This window comes from Ambystoma mexicanum, chromosome 6p, assembly GCF_040938575.1.
Source record: "Ambystoma mexicanum isolate Mex_15411 chromosome 6p, UKY_AmexF1_1, whole genome shotgun sequence".
NCBI lineage: Eukaryota > Metazoa > Chordata > Amphibia > Caudata > Ambystomatidae > Ambystoma > Ambystoma mexicanum.
Genome location: NC_090935.1, coordinates 1,105,429,600 through 1,105,453,304, shown reverse-complemented (window position 1 = coordinate 1,105,453,304; position 23,705 = coordinate 1,105,429,600). Strand labels below are relative to the sequence as shown.

At 45.2% G+C, this 23,705-nt stretch overlaps 1 protein-coding gene across 3 annotated transcripts in view; it reads left to right on the top strand.

The window, feature by feature from the left end:
* The window catches only part of DAPK1 (death associated protein kinase 1), a 986,032-nt gene that overhangs the window by 762,701 nt on the left and 199,626 nt on the right, over positions 1 to 23,705 (top strand). For all 3 annotated transcript variants that reach the window (XM_069625713.1, XM_069625714.1, XM_069625715.1), the window contains exon 19: positions 655 to 732. In XM_069625713.1, the coding sequence (XP_069481814.1) occupies positions 655 to 732 (78 nt within the window). The remainder of the gene's footprint in view (positions 1 to 654; positions 733 to 23,705) is intronic.

Below are 23,705 nucleotides of genomic sequence, written 5' to 3'. Positions count from 1 at the left end.
TGCCACTAATCACACTAGGGAGTTTAACAAGGCCTGGCATGTTCCTGCAGAGTACCCCCATCAGCAGATATAAAGCAAAGCCAGTGTCATACTGACATAGGCACATATACCAGTGCGTGCTGACTTGCCTGTAGTGAGCTGCATCTAATACCCTGGCTGCGTGACTGCTACCCGCACCACATTCCCGAGCCACCAACCCAGATGCTGCAGTGCTGACAGTTATTGCAGTAGTGTATTGGCACCAACGTCATATAGGCTGACTGGAGCAATGTGCTGCCATGACCAGCAGGAGCGCCCAGGGCCTTGCGGCTTATTGTTATTCATGAAACTGGATAACTACCACAGCAGTGCCGCTGTGGCACATTATTTTTGCTTGCTGTGTGACTAAGACTGACTGACATTTAAAAAAATGAAGTTGCCACAACACTGCATCATAGTTCAACTGAGTCTGACACAGTGTGTCAGTGCTCACAATTAAGTCCTGGTGCTGAGCCCTGCAGCACCCCGCCGTCAAGATGATTGAAGGTGTAAATGCTTATAGAATTCACAATCTATATTGTTTAGAGCTGTTTCTTTTTGTATTCTTGGTGTGTTTCCTCGTGTGTACTGCTCTGCTGCTGATGCATCCACTAACTTTAAGCTCTCTCGTAACAGGATGGGAAAACTGCAGAGGACCTGGCAAAAAGCGAACAACATGAGCACGTAATAAGTCTGCTTGCGAGGCTCCGGAAGGTAAGAATTCTTGCTTGTGGTCCGTGTATTCTTGTACACCACCATAGATGTTACTGCAAGAAGAGTCTGCTCAAGAGATTTTCTTTGTGTTTTAAAGGCATGCAAAATGGTAAGAAAGGAATGATGTCCCACCCATGAAACCTCTGTGGTTAGCCAGCTTAACTCCCTAGAGATGCCCTCTGCGCAGCAATGACTTGGGGTGGACACATGCTTGGCCGATTTTTTTTATTTTTTTTTTTTTTTTGTAATTATTTTGTTGTAATTTTATTTTAATTTTCTTTTTTTTATTCCACCCTTCCCCCCACCCCGTCGCCACCCATCCTTCAACAGGGCGTTGGGGGTTTTGTCTCTGGGGAAAGTGGACAGAGCATCAACTGAGTTCTTTTCAAAGCCCTAAAGAAGCATGTACTGGGACCACAGTCGCTTTGTGAGTCTGTAATATCCTGTGTGATTCCCATTATGTAAATATCACCCACTACAGAATTTGAAGTGTGCTTGGAATGAAGTGGTAGCCTGAAACAAAAAGCATGCTTGTCTTGGTGGACTTGTGTCCTAGTTCCTGCTGAAAACAATCATTTTAAAGGTCTGGTCAACTGACTTCCTACTTCAAAACCAGATTTTAAAGGCGTTTTACCCTCCATGCAATGAATGCTAATTGAGAGCCATCTGGGGTAGATTATATAACTTTGCATTGGTGCTATAGATCACGCTAATGCACCCTGCATCCTTTTTGTTATGAATATGCCCATGTAATATGGTATTATGATGCCAGATGTACAGTAATTTGCGATCTAGCCTCTTTGACACGTAAGTGCAGAGTTGCTGAATGGAAGTAGCTGACCTTGGGAACATTGGCTGAAAAAATCGCCTGTCGCCTACTCCAAAGACAATACTGTTTCTCCATCCACTCCAAGAAGAGAGCTCATATTGATGCCTTCATCTCTAGAGCCACACACAACACGGCTGAACGTTTCTATATCTGCGAAGAACTTGCCAATCCAACTGCAGTCTCTACCTCTCCACTTCCTTCCCATGCTCTCTTCACTGCACTGTCCTCCCATTTCACATCTAAAACTCAGGACATCCTTTCCTCACTCTCCTCTACCCCTATGTCTACCCCCCTCTTGCTCTCTGCAGGTCTCATCCATACAGGTGCCCCACCTGCTCTTACAGAACTATTACTGACAATATCTCTTATCTCGCCCCGGCCCTGGCTGATTTCTTTAACCACTCCTTCGCCACTGGCTTTTTCCCCTCTATCCCTAAAGCACTCCATTGTGCACCCCTCCCCTAAAAAAGCTGTCTGCAGATTATTCCTGCCCTGCTAACTATCGCCCTACCTCTACTACCCCCTTCCTTGGCAAACTCTTGGAGAGGTTGATCTTTCCCCAACTGATCCATCATACTGAACTCTCTAGTTGTCTCCACAACCTTCAATCTGGATTCCGGGCATCCAGAGGCATGGAAACTGCTCTCTTGAACACCCGTGTAGACCTGCTCGTTAATCTAGACTCCAACTTTCCTGACAACTTTCCTGCCATTCTCATTCTCCTTGATCTCTCATCTGCCTTTGACACAGTCAACCATTGTATCCTCATAAAACGGCTCTGCGATACCCTCGGCATCATGGACCGGACACTGGACTGGTTGACCTCCTTCCTAAATAACCGCCCTTCCCAGGTGCAACTAGACACTTGCTCCTCCACCACCTCACACTCTGCACCATTCCCCAGGGCCCTGTCCTTTCGCTGTACCTTTTTAACATCTACCTGACCCCTCTTGCCAGTCTTATCTCCTCCTTCTCTCTTCACATCCAGTGTTCTGCTGTTGACACACAGCTCTTCAAGCTTCTCTCTACTACCTCATTATCCTCCTCTCTCCTTCCTGATTGTCTGACAACCATTCAGTCACAGTGCTCTTCTAATGATCTGTCTTAATGCCAGCAAGACTGAGATCCTTCTTATTGGGACGCCTGCGCCCTACTTTCCTCCTGTCCTTTGGCCACCCTCCTTGGGCCCTCTACCCTCACCTTCTACTTAGGCCAAAAATCTTGGAGTCATCTTTGGCTCATCGCTCTTTCACCCCTCACATCTTGGACCTTGCCAAGAAGGCCCACTTTCAGCATCATTCTCCCTTTCCTCTTCTCCCAGAAGCTCAATGTCTCCAGAGCTCTGGTCCTCTCCAGGCTAGACTACTGCAACACACTCTTCCTCAATTTGCCCCTTTCCTCCCTTCACCCCCTTCAACTAATCCAAAATTGGGCTGCAAGACTTATCTTTGGCCTCAAGCCCAGGGACCATATCTCACCACCTCTAAAATCTCTCCATTGGCTCCCGGTGGTCACGATGATCAAATTCAAGACCCTCTGCATCATCCACCAGGCTTTCTGCTTCCTGGGACCCCACTATCTCCATCTTTCTCTCCCTAAATACCTCCCTGCTAGATCCCTTCAATCTTCAGTTGCAACTCTCTGCTGGTCAAACGCTTCTCCATGCAGAGAGTGGGGGGTAGATCTGTCTTTGGCTGGTGCCTCCCTATGGAACAGCCTCCCAGCCCCTGTCTGACTTGAGCCGGACCTCCTTAAATTCTGTAAACACCTCAAATCACTTTTCTCTCTCTACCGCTTTCCCTCTCTCCCTCCCCTGCTAATTCCCCCACTGAGACTGGCAGCCTGTTCCTTCATGAGTCTTATAGGCTACCCCCCAGGATCCCCCCCCACAGCACTGCCCTCTGGTCCCCCGTATGACTGCTGGGCAGCTGGGTATCCCCCCACTTGGCACACATCCACCCTAGCACTTAGCCAGTGGCCTCCCCCCCCTAACGCCCTATGGCACTTCCCCTCTGGGGCTCTTGTTAGCACTTGCCCATACCCTTATCCCCGGCCCTCTCTCTGCACCTCTCGTCACTGCACTTGCATGGTCTGAATGTCACAAGGCCTAGTGGGACTGCTATTGTTTTAGTGTTACTGCTTATTTACTCAATTGGTCCCTCCCCACTTTTGTCTTGTGGCACTTGGAAGCACGATTTGTTGTATAAGTGCCTTATAAATAATCAATCAATGAATAAATATAATTAGTTCAGTTTATTTCTTCCTTTCAAGAAAATATAATCATGTACTGGATAGGTCTGCCTCCTGTAAAATGGGTACGGTACCTTCCCCGTTGTAGGTGCAATGTATGTGAAAAATCAAGTTATATAAGCGAGATTTTGGCAGTGCTGAATTTGCCCTTGTTCTTCTTTATTGTGTGCTAATAAGTAAATGTCTGCATCACTTCTGGAGTAAGAATGTATAACAAAATATCCTATATCCCCAGCCAATCTGCCAGAAATCTTCTTTTGATTAAATGAAACCACATTCTATATTATAATGGTTCCATAATGTTACCCGCATTTACATAATTCAGAAAAGTTGCACCAGAGTGGGCCACCCCTAGTATCATAGTCAACCTAAATCTCATAAAGAGACGGACATCTAATTGTCCACACCAATCTTTTGAAACAACTGACATCTCATTTTCGGTATTTAAACCCTGAATGGTTGTTCTCAGTAGACTGATAATTTTGGCCACCTCTTGCTGTAATCACAATTCCTGGTGTCTGCCTCTGATATTACTGTGAACATGTTTGAATCCCAAAAATCTGATTTCTGTTGCGTCGCCTTGCTGCTGTTCTTTGTTTCAGTGGAAGTCTGGGATCTTGACTGCCTATCATGCCTATATGCTCTCTAATGCGCGATGGAAGTTCTCGTATTGTGCGGTCAATGTAGATCTTGCCGCATAAACTACATATTTTGTATTTCAATTAATACAATCAGCAATTTTAATAATCTGATCATCCTTTGTCAGAAATGTCTTTAGATTGTTTTGTGCAAATTTGCACATGGCACAAGTTCCACATTTATGAAAGCTCACTGTGCTAAGCCAATAGCTTACATTACATTGATTTGTCATAAAACTCTGACATAATCTGTTGCATTAAGGTAGGTGCTCTAGTTTGCGACCTTGGCTTGGTCCCCTATGTACTCCATAAGAGCCTTGTCCATTTGTAACAGGTGTCAGTGCTTGGATAGCATTGTTGATATAAGCCTACTTTATCTTGAGAGCATTGTAATAAATCTAACCTAGGTACAATCTGCTCGAATTACTCTTTGGTTTGAGTAATGCAGATATGTCCTGATGTTTTGTTTAAGGCCTGCCTGAACTACCATATCGTCAGTATATCCATGTTGCCTGAATGTATTACTTATCAATTTGCATTACTTATAGGAATTATGTATGCTGTAATTCCTATGTGCGTGAATACATTCACCCATGGGAATGTTTCTGGTTGTACTGATGTGCAATCTATTCTCCTGTGCAAAAATACTGAGATCTAAGAAATTACAGCGTGTTTGCTGACTGTGCTACTGAATTGTATGCCAAAGCAATTATCACTGAGCAATGTTAAATATTGTTCAAGATCTTCCATTGTTCCTTGTCATTTAACATCTATATACCTATACCATGTCTGTTTAGCGGTGTGTTAACAGAGCATTAAAAAGAAAAACCCATGATCAGGTTGGCAATGGTAGGAGCAAAGCATGCCCCCATAGTGATACCTCTTGTTTGTAAATTTATATTATTTTCTCTCTGAATGTTTTTTCATGGCTACAATTATGGAACCATATTGCACATAGACTAAACGCACTAGTACACACCTCCATGAAGATAAATTGCCTGATTTTAATTGTGCCAAACTTTGGAGGGAGGGGATGTAAAATATGGATGGAGGGAGTCCTCTGTTCAAACACTGGCTGCGGTGCTTCAGCAAAATTGTGCGATCCTGGGCAAATAAACTTACCTTTCCGTCTAAAACTGGTCTCTTTAAAGAGAAGTGGTTAATAAAAAAAAACAGGCCTATTCTGTCCTACCTGGAATTGTTTGGGGCCCAAGACAGAGGGGCATTAAGTTGTAAGTATAGCTCAACACTGCTGCATCTCATGTTCCTGAAGACTGATCATACAGAGCAGGATTTGTAACGTAAACTCTGGAAATACTGGATTTGCCTGACCAATGTTAAACTCTAAAACCGGTATAAGATTTGGGCCGCTCATATCATGAAAGTCAAGAAAATACAAACCATTTTAATTGGATCTTGTCTCTCACTACTTTGGCCATGCCTTTTTCATCTTTTTATAGGGAACCCTTCCCTTTTGTTCATACCCCTTAAAGCACTGAAGATGCCTCAGGCTCGACTGTTAGGCACCCCACCGGCATACCACCACATTATCCTCCTGATTCTGGCTAGCTCATTCTCTCCTCCCTGCAAAGGAGAGTGGGACATGGGCATAAAAGCACAACAACCACTGCAGAAGCCAGAAACAGCACCCACAAGTGCCGTTGAGCATTTTAGAATGGGGATTAAGCCAGGTGACCATTTCAATGAGGCATGTGGAGACGCTCCGTGCATGCTGCTCAGAAGATGTAAAGCAATTCTGAACCTGAATCCACCAGGCCATTGCTTTGCATACAGGTTAGTTGGGCTGTCGGTAGAGCCATCTTACTTTGCCATATAACAGACTACAACCTCAATTTGTAGTGTGCTGCACTGCTGAGATGGGGAAGGGAGAGCCCTACAGAGTCCAAAATTGATTGGGATGAAAAGGAGGCACAGCAAAAGGGTGAGGGAGAGACGGTGTGAAATTGTGCAGTGTGAGTGGGTGCAGTGCAAAAGGTGAGCAGAGGAGAGGAAAGCAAGCAAGCAAGTGAGTGTGAAGGGAAGCATTTGATCAGTAAAAAGACTGAAACAAAACGAGAGGGAAAGAGGTGTGTGCTACCTAGAAAGAAAAAGGAGGCTAGACTTCAAGTAACAGAGGAAAGGAGAACGGAAGAGACCCAAGGAGTGAAAGAGAAACGTAAAGAAGAGATGCACCGAATGATTGACACCTCCGCTTGATTCCTATAAGGACAATGTGCAGGGGGGATGGAATATCGGGCAAGTCTGAGGAAACCTCATCTTGGTGCGACCCGCAAATGAGTGATTTCTTCTGACATTTAGTGCTAGAACCAGGAACATAACATAATTGCTTGTTAATTACAATACTGCCATTAGTGGTAAAAATCAAATGACGGAATGAGTGTGCACTAACAGTAGCAGTGCTAGCCTTATTGGACAAATCCATCATGTGCACGTACTTGCGGTAGCTGCACTGACCTTATTGTCAAATTCTATCATGAGGGTATACCTGAAGTAGTACTGGTCTTGCTTGGCAAGGTCATCATGGGGGGGTTATTGCAGTGGTAATTCTGGCATGTATTGTGGGTACAGGCACCCTGAAAAGGCAATGGAAAATACTCTTGTATACTTTTGGTGACCTGGCATTAATTGGATGTTTTCTTGTGTTACCCTACTGAACAGATTGTAGTCATTAGTGGGAAATGTTACTTTGGGGTAAGAAGAGCAAAGGATCAGAACCGGGAAGAGGCACAACGAGGCTGAAGTGTGGCAAGAAGAAAGACTGGGAACGGAGCGATCTGGGGGGAGGGGTGTGAATGGCAGGATAAAAGGATATTACTAAGGAGAGACTGTTACCGCGCATACTCACCCTTCTCAACAAAGCTTCAGTATCTTGCTCAGACCCGACGGTCCTGGTAGACACAACCCACCTATACTAAAAGCTCTAAATTCCATAGCACTTTTAAAACTGCGCAAACTTAAACAGCGAGTGCACCTCAACTCATGGTTCACACCGCAGTTGAGAGACCTAAGCAAAACTAAAAGAAAGGCAGGGTCACGTTGTAAAAGCCATCCAACTGATGCAAACAAAATTAATCTGATCTCCGCCTCACTGAACTACAAGGAAGCAATTCTGACAGCAAAAAAGGATACTTACAATAAACGGATTCTTCAGGCAGAATCAAACACAAAAGAGCTTTTTAAGATCCTTAAAGACTTGAATCTCCCATAACCCCTACAGACAAGTGCATCACCAAATGCTGCCTGGTGTACTAGTATACAAAAAGCACTTATGGACAAAATAATTACCTTGAAGATTAAAATCAATAACAAAAAATGCAGCTTACTAACAGATCCCCTTTCTACAGTACCTAATCTCAGCCACCTGGCTCCCAGGAACCCGTGCAAACCCTTTAACTTTGCACCTTTATCGATCTGGGAGGTGGAAAACATCATTAAAAAACATAAACTTTCAAACTGCCAAGGCGACTCCTGCCCAGCTCCCATCATCAAGGAAGCTTCCCATAATTTAGCCGCCTTCATTAATGCATCATTTAAAGCGGGTACGGTCCCAGATAACCTCAAGGATGCTTGGGTCATCCCACTCATCAAAACACCTAGCTTAGACTCCAGCAACCCATCCAATTACAGACCGATTACTAAAGTGCCTTCCTCCTGAACATTTTAGACCGAGAAGCCTATTTACAAATTCAAGAATACCTTGAGTCTAACAGACTCCTCAGCCTCGGCTAATCAGGCTTCCTCCCGAAACATGGCACTGAGACAGCCCTCATTGACCTAACTACACAAATTCAGGATATAAAAACAAAGGCACGCTAGCTCTACTATTACTAACTGACCCCTCGGCAGCGTTCGACCTGGTCTATCATCAAATACTCTGCCATCATCTAAAAACCTCTGCCCACTTTTCGGATGAGGCCACCGCTTGGATCAAATCTTTCCTTGCAAACAGAACTATGCGTGTCTTCTCTCCATCTGCCTCTTCTGATCCCTCCCCTGTCTCTTGTGGGGTCCCACAAGGGTTGTGGGTATCCCCCACTTTATACAACGTGTTCACCAAACCTCTATTTGATATTCTCGACTATCTGGGTGTCGCCAATACGAATTACGCGGATCTACTCAGTCATCCAAGCCTGTATGGCACATCATGGTTTATGTTTAAAGAATGATAAGACTGAGTTACTTATCCTTGGCTCTCCTTTACGACTTAATAAACTGGACACTGCCTTCAAAGTCTTTGTCATTGACGGGATTCCCATTAAGGTGGCAAACAATACCAAAACTCTTGGTTTCCACCTCGACTCCACCCTCTCCCTGACAAAACAAATTCATTTGGTAGTCTCAGCATCAGCTTACACGTGTAAACTTGTAACAGCCTGCAGACTGTTCATCACCAATACTAACTGCATCATCTTGGCAAGAACCCTTGTGATGTCCAAAATTGACTACTGTAATGCCCTGTACTTGGGGACTAGTAAAAAGAACATCAACAAGCTCCAAGTAACTCAGAACAATGCTATCAGAGCAGCCCTCAATATCCCTAGAAAAATGCACATATCCGACACCAGATGGAACCTCCACTGGCTCCCGGTGTCACTCAGAATATCACACAAAACCCTCGCTCTCACTCATAAGTGTCTAACCAAACAAGCACAAGATTACTTGGCAAATCGCCTCACTGTACACACAGCTACCAGACCACTAAGATCTGCACAAATTCACTCACTTGTTGTTCCCAGATTCAAATTACAAAATGCAGGAGGGTCGAGCTTACCAGTTCTTGCATCTAAACTGTGGAATAGACTCCCAAATCCTCTCAGAACTGAAACCTGTTAGTCATTATTTAAGAATAGAGCGAAATCTTGGCTCACTGAGCAAGACCTAGCCACCACCTACGCTCAAATGTAAATAGCAACTCACGATACCACCTACATTGAGTAGACTTGCATAGCGGGATAGTACCGTAATATATGTTCTGTATTTACATCCACTAACTTGCTTCTACCATGTAATTGCACCCTAAGACTTGTAATTTGTGATTGTCAACCTTGTAACTTAACCTGTAAACATGTAAGTAATGTGTTCAGATGCCCCTGGGCAGGGTGCGCAATATAAATAAACCAAATACAAGAAGACTGATAAGGTTGTGCAAGGCCGTGCAGTGATTTAAAAACTATGTATCCAAAATGTTAAAGAAGGCGCGATTCAAAAGACAGCTAAGACAGTGCGACAAGAGCTGAGGAAATGGAAGAACGTGGAGGAAGAGAAAGCAAGGTCTGAATTGAGACCTAGTCGACAGAATGAAGTGGGGCAAGCTGATGGGCAGAGAGAACAAACAGAAAAGAGGGACAATGGAAGAGGTGAGAAAAAAATACAATGCAGAGATTGTTTTACTGGCCGACATAGATCCTAAGGAGCACATCTTGCAGACATTGGAGGGATGGAACCGAGCACTATGGGCAGTAAAGTTAATGTGGTGAGAAAAAGGGGAGTCCAGATGACAAGCGAATTTAGGAAAAGGCAATAAAGCAGGAGGACTCTTGGAAATGCTAATCAATCACTTCTGGGTGATGGCTGGTGTTATGTATTGGTAGTACACACATTAGTGTAGGGATAGTCTAAATAGAATGTAGAATGTTGGAATGTTAAGGAAAGGCTCGGGAATGTAGAGGCTGGGGGAAGTTCAGTTTAATGATAAATGAAGATGAACAAGGATGCATGAGCTGGCGTGCTTTATTACCATGTAAATACATAAACAACAACATAACAATTGCGATGAGGATAAACTGGACGTGAATGAAAGAATATTCTAAGAGCAGACGAGGCTGAAACGAATATAAACAGGGACATTGGAAGGAATAAAAAAACAAAAGGAAAACGTGACGGAAAATAAAATACGAGGGTACGGCCCACAAACCCAATTGCATTTGAGGTAGGAGGACTGAACATGGCATTCGCTAATGAAATGATATACAAGTATTTGTGGTGCGAATGAGCGAAGCATTGAAAAGCATCTTTTAAACCAGAACGAAACGTACCGGGTGCGCGAACCTGCGAGCGAGCCTGTGCACGCTGTAATAGAGAAACAGGGACACATTAGAGTAAAGGACCTACCGACGTGGGAATACGTGTCGCCATCTTAAGGGTCACCACCCCGTTACAAAGTGCATCGGCGCGGATATTTTCGTAATAAAGGAAACAGACATTTAAACGCACAGGACCCTTAACGAGAAACAAAATTACAGATCGGAGTGAAGTGCAAACCAGAACACGTACAATAGAAAGTGAAAGCAACATGTGCTAGGGCACCATTGAGGAAATAATATACAAAAAAAAAAAAGACCGGCAACACTGATAAGAGGCAAGCAATTGTGAGTAAAACGTAGAGTGAAAGCAAACACTCACATTTGAACAAGGAAGTGGACTTAATAATAGAATTTGAAAAGAAAGGGAAAGCAATAAAATAAAAAAACAAAGGAAAGCTCGTATAAATTCTTACAGAACAAATAAAAGAAGAGAACTACACAAGAATGTCGCTTGAAGGCACACATTTGGCAGGGAACGCAAATGAACAAAGCATGCCCCAAACCTCAGCAAGCACTTTAATGTCAACAAATCCTCTAAATTGCCTGAGGAGGCCAAATCCTTTCACTCTGGATCTACAAGAGACACACGGCCAAAGATGGCAAGAGTGGATTGAGGAATTCGAGGAGTTCCTGAGCTGTAGGAGATCAAAATGCACCAAATAAAATGGACATTTTCACAAACTTGGTTGGGAAGGAAATAAAATGTATTATAAAAACCATTCCGCCCCAGGAAAGAATGACCTATCTGCTGTTGGTGGCTGCAATCAGTGCACAAATAATAATCCTGCTCAATAGGGATTATGAGAGGTATGTTTTCAACCAGTGCACACAGAGCCCTCACGAGACAATAGCCCAATTTGTACTGAGTTTACAAAAAAAGACCACGTTCTGTGAAATTATCAATTTTAATGACGATGAGGCAATACGATTAAGAGTGATTGAAGGATGTTTATCATCACAATTTAGAAAACATCTACTGAAGAAGCCTTTGCCGATGAAGGAAGTATTGGAGCTTGCCAGGGTTTATGAGAGGGTGGATGCTCAGGCGGCAAACATAGTGTCCATCTTTTTCGGGTTTTCTATCGCTGTTGTGAACAGGAATGTCCAGTGGCAAAGGAGATATCCTGTAGTGGGAAATTTGATGCGCAGGGGCAGCGGCGAGAGACGTTGCTACCGATGTGGCTTTGAATTTCCCCATAAAGGACCATGCCCTGCAATGGGCCAACTATGCCTGAAGTGTGGGCAGGAGAACCACTTCCAGACATCTACACATTGATGATTCGATTCGGCCTGTCCCACAACACCCAAGACGTGTAGGGTTTCATCTGCAGAAAAAGGTGTCGCAGAAACTGAAACAATTGAGGGATAATGACATTATCAAAAGAGTTGACAATGGCCCAACCCCATGGGCCTCTCCGCTGGTGGTAGTTCCCAAGGCTGATGGGCGGCTTCGACTATGTGTGGATATGAGAATACCAAATACGGCAATATTGAGGGAGAGACATCCAGGTCCGAATATAGAGGACATGATCATTCGCTTGAACCAAGCTAAAAGATTCAGTAAGTTGGATCTGAACCAGGGCTATCACTAGTCGGTAATAGACAAGGAATCTCGACCAATAACCACTTTTAGTACCCATCAGGGTTTATTTGGGTACAAGAGACTTCGTTTTCGGGGTTTCGTCAGCTGCTGAGATTTTTCAGGAAGCCATCAGGAAAGTAATAGCGCCAGTACCAAATGCATTTAACTATATTGATGATATTCTTGTATATGGGATTGATCAGGCTCGGCATGATGATACTCTGAGACAAGTACGCAGAGTATTGCAGGAGAGTGGGCTAACACTGAATGCTCAAAAGTGTGAAATAAACGGAACCTAAAATTCTTTGAGCACATATTCTCTGAGGAAGGCATGAAAGCAGATCCGGATAAACTGAGTAATATTGGATTTGAAACCTCCAAAGGATGTAGGAGAACTGAGGTCTTTCCTTGGAATGGTGGGATACTGTGCGAGGTACTGGCCGGAATATGCTAGGCTCACTGAGCCATTGAGACATCTACTGAAGAAGGATGTGACATTTATATGGAGTGGAGAGTATGAAGAGAGCTTCAGGAATATAAAGAGAGAACTAGTGAACGATAGACGGTTGGCATACTTCAACCCAAAATGGGACACTGAAGTGATTGCTGTCACTAGCCCTGTGGGATTGGGTGCAATACTGGCACAAATGAATCCGGATGAAACATCGGAAGACCAACAGCTGAAGATTATTGCTTATGCTAGTCGAGCGCTAAGTGACATCGAGCAGGCCTACTCGCAGGCAGAAAGGGAGAGTCTTGCCGCCGTGTGGGCCTGCGAGAAATTCAACCATTTCATAATTGGAAAGCCTTTTGTACTGGTGACGGACCATCAAGCACTAATTTCACTGTTTGGGAATCCAAGAGTTAAAATGGCCCCCAGAATTGAGCGTTGGGACATGAGATTACAAGATTGTACATAGGCCAGGGAAGGATGCAAATCCAGCGGACTACTTATCAAGGCATCCGGTGAACATCGTGGATCAGGAAATGCTGAGGGAAGCGGAACAGTACATATCGTATATATCATCAAATGCACTGCCCCTGGCAATAACAAAAGAGGTATTTGTGGACAAAAGTCAGAATGATCCCATGATAAAGGTAGCGGTTGGGCTCACACGGAATGGAAAATGGCAGTGTATTGATCAAGAAAAGAGTTTGGAAAAGGGAGATATGAAAGATCTGAAGAAGTTGGCGAAGGTGAGCAGTGAGCTAGCTGCAACAAAGGATGGAATACTCTTAAGAGGGAACAGACTTGTAGCGCCTAAGAGCTTGAGAAAAACCTTAGTGATGTTGGCTCATGAGGGGAACAGAGTAGTAGTAAACACAAAGAACATTTTAAGAAAGCAAGTATGGTTTCCATACATGGGCCTGATTGTAGAAGACATCATACATAATTGTGTTGCTTGTCAAATAACGTCTCCTGCTGCTCAAGCAGTGCCTCTACAGATAGTGCCGTTACCCAAGGGACCATGGAACAGAGTAGCTTTGGATTTTTTCCGTCCACTAGAAGGAGGGTATTTACTAGTGGCCCTAGACGAGTACTCAAGGTTTCCGCTGGTAAAACAAGTCCAATCCACAGCATTTCATCATGTCGTAGTGGTATTAGATGAACTCTTCAGTGAGTGGGGGATACCACAGACAGTCAAGACAGACAATGGCGCACTTTTCCAAGGACATGATTTTAGTAAATTCGCATCCCACATGGGATTCCGACATCAGAAGATCACGCCTTTGTGGCCACAAGCAATGCGATGGTGGAAAGATTCATGAGTACCTTAAAAAGGACCAGACAAAAGGCTGTTGTGGACAATGTCATTTCCACAAGCAGTTTCCCAGATGTTAAGGAGGTATAGGAATACCCCTCATTAAATGACAGGGCGCACTCCAGCGGAATTGATGATCAGGTACCGGCCACGAATTGGACTTCCTAGAGTGGAGGACTATACAGTTGAGGAGGACGATGAAATCAGAGAACGGGATCAAAAGAAACGTTTGAAGACTAAGGAGTGGGCGGATCGTAAAAGGAAGGCTATGGAGATGGAGCTACAAGAAGGAGATGCTGCGATAGTAAAACAGAAACAGTGAAAGAAGACAGACTCTTAATATAGGCCGATGGTGTTGAAGGTCAAAAACATAAAGGGATCCATGGTCACGGCGGCTGGTAGTGATGGTGAAATAACTAGAAATGTATCCTTTTTCAGAAAATTCGTACAAGGTGGGTGTGAGGAGAAAGGGGATGAAAGGAATGGCCAGGGTAAGGCGAATGGGGCAAATGAGGTGAATAGCTCTGACATGGATTTTGGTTTAGCATGGTTCTACCCGGAGGAAGGTGAGTTGTTGGTTTGTAGCGCTGGGCATGTCCAAAGTGCACAGGGAACAAATGTTGGTGGCGTTGTGAATCTGAGTGAGGAGGACTCTGGAAACAGACTTTTGTACAGATGGTCGCTTGCATCATAGAGACATTAACATTGATGATGAGCCCCGGAACTTGGACATAAGAAGCAGGTATCAAAGAGTAGTTCGCAAGCCAGTGAGACTAATTGAACAAATGTAATAGTTTACAGTTTGATAAGCATTTAGATGATAAATAAGGGGTGGGGGGTGGTTATGTATTGGTAGTGTACACACATTAGTGTAGGGATAGTCTAAAAAGAATGTAGAATGTTAGAATGTTAAGGAAAGCCTCGGGAATGTAGAGGCTGGGGGGAAGTTCAGTTTAATGATAAATAAAGATGAACAAGGAGGCATGAGCTGGCGTGCTTTATTACCATATAAATACATAAACAACAACATAACAGCTGGCATGCGGCACAGTGGCACCTGGCTGTACATTGGTCTGGGCAGCCAGGACCTGTGCTGGCGCTTGATCCTGTCGCCTACTGCAGACACGTTCATTAGCAGAAAAGCAGGGCGGGTGGATTGCATGTGGGTCATAGAAACACTTTTCAATGAAAATTAAAACTTGTACCCAGCTATCTAGATTTCGAAGAGTAGATTTACTGAATGCGTTACATTTTTGTAATATTTTTGTTTTCGTTGTATATGGTCTTTTCGAGTATAACCGGTTGGGATGTTGGACCTGGTTGGCTGACGTTGCTTGTGCATTGCTCTGACACGTGAGAGGAAGAAGCGCACCCCTTGGGTTTTAGTGATGAGTCGCCCAGTCAGTCCATCTGGTGGAGGTTTCCCTGCTTTGCCTAATGGAGATACCCGACCCCCCTCCGCCCCCCTCAGCCCCTCCCAGCCATGCAGACTAGTGAACATCGTTAATGGCTGCAGTCTGGAAATAGAACTAAGAGCCGAGGTGGCACGCTCACATCCACAGCCGAAGCGCAGCCTCTAATTTTAACTTTTTCTGAGAGCGTTCATTATGTCTCTTGATTGCCGCCCACAGAGTGGCATCGATGTGCGCAGCCCCGCTCTGGATGAGAAACCAAAGCTTTGAGGCGGTGCTCTCTGGCACATGCCCATGCCTGGCGATACCTCTGTGGCTATGGGATTCTTGTGGGGTTCGCAGTGGCTTGGATCCCTAAGCTAACACTTTAAAATGTCCCTCCACATAGTCTAGGGTGAACAGGCGCCCCGGTTTTTCCGCGACAGTCCCGGGATTGGGCCCTCGCCCGTCCCAGAAGATTTTTTTTAAAATGTAAAAACCCTGTCCCGATTTAGGTGGAAAGGGAGTGTCAGCAACAATTATAAAGTTTACATTAAAATGCACACAGAATTTTTCCATGGCAGGCTGGGCTGGAACCCATGACCACCTAGGTACTAGGCACAGGCATTATCCGATTGTGCCACAGTTGGTAAATTAATCAACAGCAAGGCTTGTAACATGTATCAAAGCAAAAGCTCTTTTTTTTATTATTATTAAGCTTATATCCACAGTTAAAAGCGTCCAATTTATAGGAGCAGTGCTGGAAAAACAGTGGGATGGAGGGGTAATGGATGGATGGATGGAGGGAGGGCGGTGGTTTGACCAGGTGATGCAGGGTTGGGGTAGTCCTTTTATGTTTGGCATCCCGGTTTTTCGTCTTGAAAATCTGGTCACCCTAACCCAGTCCCCAAAGCCTTCAGGCCTGTCCTTTTGAACCCCATGGTTAGTTCTGCCCCCTTGATATTTGCATTGCAGCTCTCACTTTTCTAAATCTGGTGGAATTCTTATTGCTGAAGTGGGTTTCTTTTTCGCCGCCCTTGTTTTGTATGCTTGAGTTGGGCCATACTCAAAGGTTTGGAATGTTTCTCACCATTCAAATCTTTGTACAACTTTTATGAAACCTTCCAAAAAATAGATCTCTTCTCTATGGACGACTACTCTCGCCTCTCTGCACCATTACTCTCCATTTACAACTTCTACAGTCCCCCTCCTTTCACTCTGAAACACCTTTCTTTCGGATAGTCTCACTCACTTTACATGCACACTCACACCCAAGTACCCCTTTCTCTCGCCAACCAATACCTCACATTGCACACTCTTTCAGCAGTTCCTCTGGACACTTCTCTGCAACGCTCTTCATCCACTTTATCTTTTGATTCTCCTCCTTTGGCCTCCCGGAACAATGCACAACACTGTTGCCTGTAGCCATTTTGACCCCACCTCCTGGGCCACTCCATTGTTGCTCTACCTCATCTGGTTCCCCGGACCAACTGCTGGCTTCCTTCTCCCCAGGGGCCAGTTTAAAAATATACAAGTGGATTGTGACAAAGGCAATTTGTCTCTTCTCCCCAAGGGGGTGCCCCTGTGACGATAGGGAGGAGAGCCCACTCCGCAATACCCTCACCTGGGGGTCGCAGCAAGTAGGACCTTACAGGGGGAAACTCCCCTTTTGGAGACAAGGACTCCCATTCACTTGAGGTGCTCCCTAATGATTTCCCTGTGATGACGTGTATGGACTTGTCTGATCTACCGGGACATTAGAAGTTTCATGATTTAAATAATGATCAACTGAACCAATATAATTGTCAAGATGAAATTGAAGATATCCTTATAAATGAGGACTTGCAAGGGACTGTGCAGACGAGTTTGAAAAGGAACAGCTCACTACTGAGAAAGAGGTCGGAGAGCCGAGAGGCACCAGGGAAACCCCCTGTGCGTAATCCGGCTGAATGAGACAGAGCTGACCTGGAGTGCGGAACCCGTGTAATTCGATACTGCTCTGAGAAGAAGGGGCGAAAGATGCTGGAGGAATGCTGGGCGGTTGGCGTGCAAGAAGAGGAGAAATCAAAGGGCCCTTGAGTAGGGAGCTCGATGGTGGTGTGACCACACGAGAACCATGGTGGGCAACGACGTCAACACCACTATGGTGGTAGAAAGGACCTCCAGAAGAGATCTGATGCAGCACCAGAGCTGACCGCATATGAAACAGACGCCACGTAGAGTGATCTGCAGAGCAGCCAGAAAGCGTGGTGCTGGGGGGGGGGGGGAGAAGAAAACACCTACAGGTAACTGAGATGTTACCCCACAGAGCAGAAGGTAATGAGGGCAATAGGGTCTACTGTAACCTCAGTGAGGGAGTTATAAGCTGAGAGAAACTCGTCAGAGTATCCATGAGCAAGAATGGGTAACAAGTTGATATGTCAAAACTTTGTCAACGGGATACAGAGAAATATCACGGAGAGTGAGAGAAATACAACTGGATCTCTGAACGAGTGGGAAAAGGGGAAGATTACCCAATACAGAAGAAATAAGCAGGAGGCGATGCCAGAGACCTACTTGGGAACCAAGAAGCAGCGGGGTCACAAGGATAAATAGTACATATGAATGAACACTTTGTAAAGAACTAAATAATTATTTGAGAATCAATCACCAGGCAAGAGGGAGGGATAATATATCGGAGAATTTTGAGTCTTAGAAGATTGAGGAAAGAAATCTTACTAGGATGAAGAAACCACCTAAGAGAGGGGAAGGAGAAACTTAAAATCCCTCAAGGGAATTACAGAAATTAATTCAACGAGTTACAAGAGACGATTTACGTGTGGCATACTAACGAGAACATTAAAATCCAGAAAGTATCTGGGTCAAGACACAGCATTCAGGAGAAGGGAGTTATTCTCCTGACCGTAGTTAGTCATTATAGTGGTAGGGTTTAGATTTGAACAGCAAACTGATTTGGACTGTTAGTCATGACTGACGGAACGCCCCATAGTGATACAGAAAGATGATCCTTGTTCTATTCTTTAATAAAATAGTTGGTAAAAAGTCCTTACAGCCTCTGCATCATTCTGAACCTCCACAGGATATAACTGGCATTAATCTCCATCCGGGTCTGCCAGCTTTTGGAAATAGCAGCCTGCTCAATATGTAGTCCATCATAGTTTCTGTCCTTGTCAGGTGGCGCCTCTAGAGGGCCTGCTTGACACATGGGCCATTTCGGGTTCCCAGTGAAGGTACAGTCAGGTTGCAGTGCAGGTCATATGGTGTCTGGATTGTCAGTGAGATGGGTGGGCAGTGTGGTGGTCCTGCAATTCCTCACTGGCTCTCCCTATTGGGTTGCTTGCTCTCTTCATGCCAGGCCTTCTGGGTGGTGTAGTCCTACGGTACAAATAGGACGAAACTGGCCAGTATTGGTCATGGAACAAGAAATGTTGGTGCTTCGATTCATATAGCCAGTCAGACGGTGGGGACCTTCCCAACTCTCTCACCCTGCCTCTTGGGCATGCTTGGGTCTGGAAAAATCCCTGGTTGTCCTCCACCCAAAGATGCGGGGGACAGCCTTGTGCAGAACCAATTGGCTTTAGGTGTGCCTTCTTGAATATGTTGAAAGCACCCTCTAAAGGGTCAAATAAGTACAAAGGGTGACCGCAAACCTTTTGCTTGCATAGTCCAGTAGCTTTATTTCCATTAGGGAGAAAGTCATGCCTACCTGATTGGGGGGGGGGGGATGTAGGTGGGTCCTATGAATATAAACCAGAAAAGGCAAAGCAATCCAAATCCGCAGAGCCTGCAGGGGGTTCGTTTATTCATTTTCTGTAGGCTCATGGGGCAGTCCCAAGTAAAGCTATAGAAGTGAAGTTTTGTATCTGATGTGAGGATTTAAAAGATCGGAGTACATAATTTATTTGTCAAAGGTTCATTTAAATGAAACGGTACTATAGGAACCCACCTTGTGTAGTTTTTGTTTTCATAAATGTGTAGGTTACTTCATTTATGTGCAGTGATTAACTGAGGAAGTGGTAAGGGTTGACAGGGCAAGCCATGTGTTGCACTACCTCGCAGGACATTCATTGCCAAAGATGTGTTGGTCAAATGCCTGGTACTTCGAGCAAAACAATAGAAAAAAGCCCAGGGCATTGAAAGATAGACAGACATTTTCTACTAAAATAGGGGTGCCCAAATCAAGAAGTTTACCTTTAACTATAAATTGTATGGTTGTGGAAGGTGAAGAGGAGTGGGTTTCATGCTGTGTCCTGCCTTTTGAAAAAGAAGACCTTAAAGTTGGTACCGGAAGTGGGGTAAGATAGTGGCATCAGAACACGTAAGGAGACTTGCAGATCAACGAATGATTTGGTCAGTGCTTACACACCATGATGTGGCTAGACACATCTGTGTGGGAAGTAGATCACGTGTCTAGTGCAACTAATCTGACATGGATGAGGAAACCCGAGAGGATCAGGTTATGCAAAAATAAGAAAATGGTAGAGGAAGGCGATGGCAAAAGCAGCCTTTTTTCACTGTCGCAACATGGAGGGATTCAATATGTTAATATAATTGTGCAAAAAGAGAGGGGCACCACGAAAAGGGAGGCCAGAGTAAGGCCGTAAACAATGCGTATTTAATTTAAAATACCATTGGTGTTTATGAATTAGTCTTACATGAAAGTATCTACTGCAACCCTGGCGACCAGTCGTAGCAGGAGGCAACCAGATTGGCTACTGAAACAGCTATACTGGTTGTTTGCAAGACAGGACATTTTTCGTGGGCCATCAGCTGGACCGCACACTTAATTTGGTAAAACAAATTAAAAAAAAGGTGCCTATTGACTCCCCTTGGGGTTGCCACCAACCTACAAGGGCGAAGAGGGCCCCCAGACGACTAGACTATGGCACCTAAAGATTATAAAAGCCCCTTTTGCTTCAGGCAACCAGGTGGGTGTGCAGGTCATTGGAGGCACCAGAGTTTGTGGCATTCATTCAGGTCTCAGACCTGGGTTCAGTCCTGTGGACCAGGGCGGTGGCCCATGGACCACCAGTACTGTGCAAGTGGCCACTGTCCAGGGCCTAAGATGATTTGCTTGTGGCCTTTTCTGGATGGCGTGGAGGGTCACAAGTGTGCCATCCCTTCCAGGAATCCAATTATCAGAAAATACAAAGTAAGTTTAACGTGATTTAGGAAGGGATTTACAGTGTGGGCCAAAATAGCACATGGGGATGGAATAAACTACAACTAAAATGTCATGATGGGTTTCCCGGTTGCATCTTGATACATTCTCATGATGTATATGACCTTGATAACTAAAAGTTTGGAAGAAAGAAAAGTTCAATTTCCAAGTGTTTCAAATCCTCTCAGGGTTCCCTTCCTTGGAGGAACCTTAACAGTACTTCAGTACATCTCTGGGATCTCTGCACCCAGATCTTGTCCCCTTCTGGTTTTGCCTATAGACCACCATCCTGCACATGGATGTGCCTCCTTGGTCCTTTTCCTCTATAAATTGATCTTTCTAGTCCCAAGAGTCTTTTTCCTTTGGGAACATGTAGGGAGACTCTCCTCCTCATTGCTGTGCTCGGTTGTTGCAACATCATGCCCAGGCAGTTTAATAAGTGCCCTTATCGGAGCACAGAGTAAGGGCCACAATACTAGATGCAGGCCAAGAGCAGGTGTGCGGATTGCCACCTTCGCTGCCTTTGAGGTGTAGTCAAACTCCTCCTTGTGGGCCATCCCCTTCCTAACTTGAGATGGCTGTGGAGTGATTGGTTCATGCTTTCTAAACCCCTTTGTTTTTGTTCCTTTAGCTACACACCTATGGTGATGTCCTTCCCTATCTGATTCAGGTGCGTAGTCTGCTTATGGGAGTTTCGGCCATGGGACCGTCTCTTCTCTTGTGCAAGCATTACCACAGGAATCTTAAACCTCTTTCTTTAATTTGTTTGGGTGAGCATTTGGCATCCTTTCCCAATACATTGATGACCGGGGTGACCGGCTGCGCTGATCTTACGGAGTACCCAGTCTCCCTTGCGGCCCGTAACTCTTCTTAAACGGCTGGTCTCTGGAGGGTTTCTCATGTGACTGTGATCCTCCCCATGCCCTAGCTGGGCCCATCACCAACCAAGCTCTCAAAATCTACTAGCTGGATGCATTGGTGAGATTCTGTGAAGGGTGAGTACCATTTGCATGGTACTCAACCTTGCTCGCAAGTATGGTGATGTTTGAAACTTTTATTTGATGTTTACTTCCAACAAATTTTGTTTTCATTAAATGGCAAATAAGTTTCAATGTGGATGGCTGGCCTTTATGTGGCAGCATTGTGCAAAGTATGAAGTGCCTACGGTGACATACACCATTTTACAGAAAGGACTGGTAATATTTTGTCACTTATCAACATGGGTCTAGTTAATTTCTCTTGGGTAGAGTGTGTAAACTGAGGTGCGTGTCCTGCCTGTCTCATGCAAGACCTGATTGTCTAACCTCTGGAAGTGCCCAACCCCCTTTGTTACCCCACTACTTGTACCCAGAACCAGGCAAGGGACTTGGAAACTCATGGCATCAACAAAGGCATTGTTGGTGCACACTATTGATGGGTTAAGATAGAAGGGTCAGCAGCTAATCAAAGTGGCCACTGGGCATGTCTGTAGGCCATATTCTAGTGGAGGGCCCCAATGGAGCCCAAGGATCTGCCCCAAGCAAGGTTGCCAATGGGATTGGCTGATGTTATGCCCAGTGACACCATCCAGTGAGTTGTGTGGCGAATGGCCTGTGTCGTGACCAGATTAAGCATGGCTACAGACTCTCCCAAGTGGGTGTATGGGGTGGCGTTAGGGCACTTAGGGAAGGGCCCTGCCCAAGCCAAAATGGTGATTGGGCAGCGTGTTGGTTCCATAGGCAGATGTCATGCCTCAGGCGAAAGAGAATTTTATGGGAAAGGTGAAGACATACAAGACCTGCCCAACTTATTGAGGACAGTGGTTTTGACCACTCCCCTGAGCTGGATAGCCTGACTGCCAGCCCCCACTCCGGGTATACCTCGGGCATCGTTCCAAAGACTGATGGCCAATGTTGCTGATACCCTTGCGTTATAGACACATCCCAGACCAAAGGTTAAGTTCGATTTAACGGACATCCTGAATGAAGGACCCAACAAAGAGACTTTGATTCCATGAAGCATAGTGCTGGAAGCTCCACTGCTAGCGGTGTGGGAAGGTCTAATCTCTGCGAGATGGGGAGATTCCAAAGAGATCTTTTTTCCACCCATGCCTCCCCAGAGAGCTTGATGGTACAGGCCGAGACTGCAAATCTGTTGACGTCCACCTTTCCGTCCCTTCCACCTGACAGAGCGAGTAAGTAGCTGGATACCTTGGCGAAGAAGGTGTTTGCCTCGTGAAGCTGTTCCGTTAGGTTAATCAATGGCTCATGTGCCCTGGCAAAGTTTTTGGTCTTTGGTCCGTAGTGGCTAGTGCACCAGAAGCATTGTTTAAGTGGACATGAGTGAAGGATTTATGCCCATAGTTCAGGACTGCAGGGAGGATTCCTACTAGATCCTGCAGTCTGGAATCAACACTGCAGACTGTCTGGCATTCCATGGCAACACAAAGATATCGAGCACAGTGGTAAGATATCACAGTTGGATTAGGATTTGAGCTTCTAGACTTGTCCTTTGACAAGCAGAACTTGAAAAGGCCAACAACTCGCTGCAGCAGTTTCAGACCTCCATGTTAGCGAAATCTATGAGTTTGTCTGTACAATAACCCTCTGCTCAATCTACGAGGGGGTACGGTTTTTGACTTTCTACATCCTACACCCTGGGTAAGAGATCAGATGGCCCGGGAGACTGTGAGGCAGACTCTTGCCAGGAGGAAGAGGCATAAGTGCTTCTATGGGTGGAACGGCAGAAGCCATTGTCCGCTCATCTACCCAGGGTGCAAAACCTCTGAAACATTCTGTCACTAGTCTCCTGTGGGAGGGAGAATTTCCCTGCTGAGAGCTAAATGTTCTTGAACCATGTCCGATGCTAGGTCCTAACCGGTCATTCAACAGGTTTATTGTCCCCCTTTAAGTGTCTTCTGGACCACTTCATCACATCACCACCTTGCCTCCAGACCCCATCCTCTAGGAGGTGGTCTGTCCGCTTCTCTCAAAAGAGCAGGATAGAACTGGTATTGCTCTCAGGATGAAGCAAGTCATGGGACGAAACTTATTTTCTGGTCCTACTCCTCCTTTGTTTGCCATTGCCTGCAGGCTTTCTTTCTCTCCTGCCTCTCTCCGACTGTGGCCACCATATACAAGCCACCTGGCCAGGTCACCCTCTTCCTCTCAGAATGGACTGACCTCTCCTCTTCTCTCCTTGCCTCTACCTCTCAACTTCTCCTTGGAGACCTCAACATCCACCTGAATGCTTCTAATACCTCCTCTGGTCTCTTGG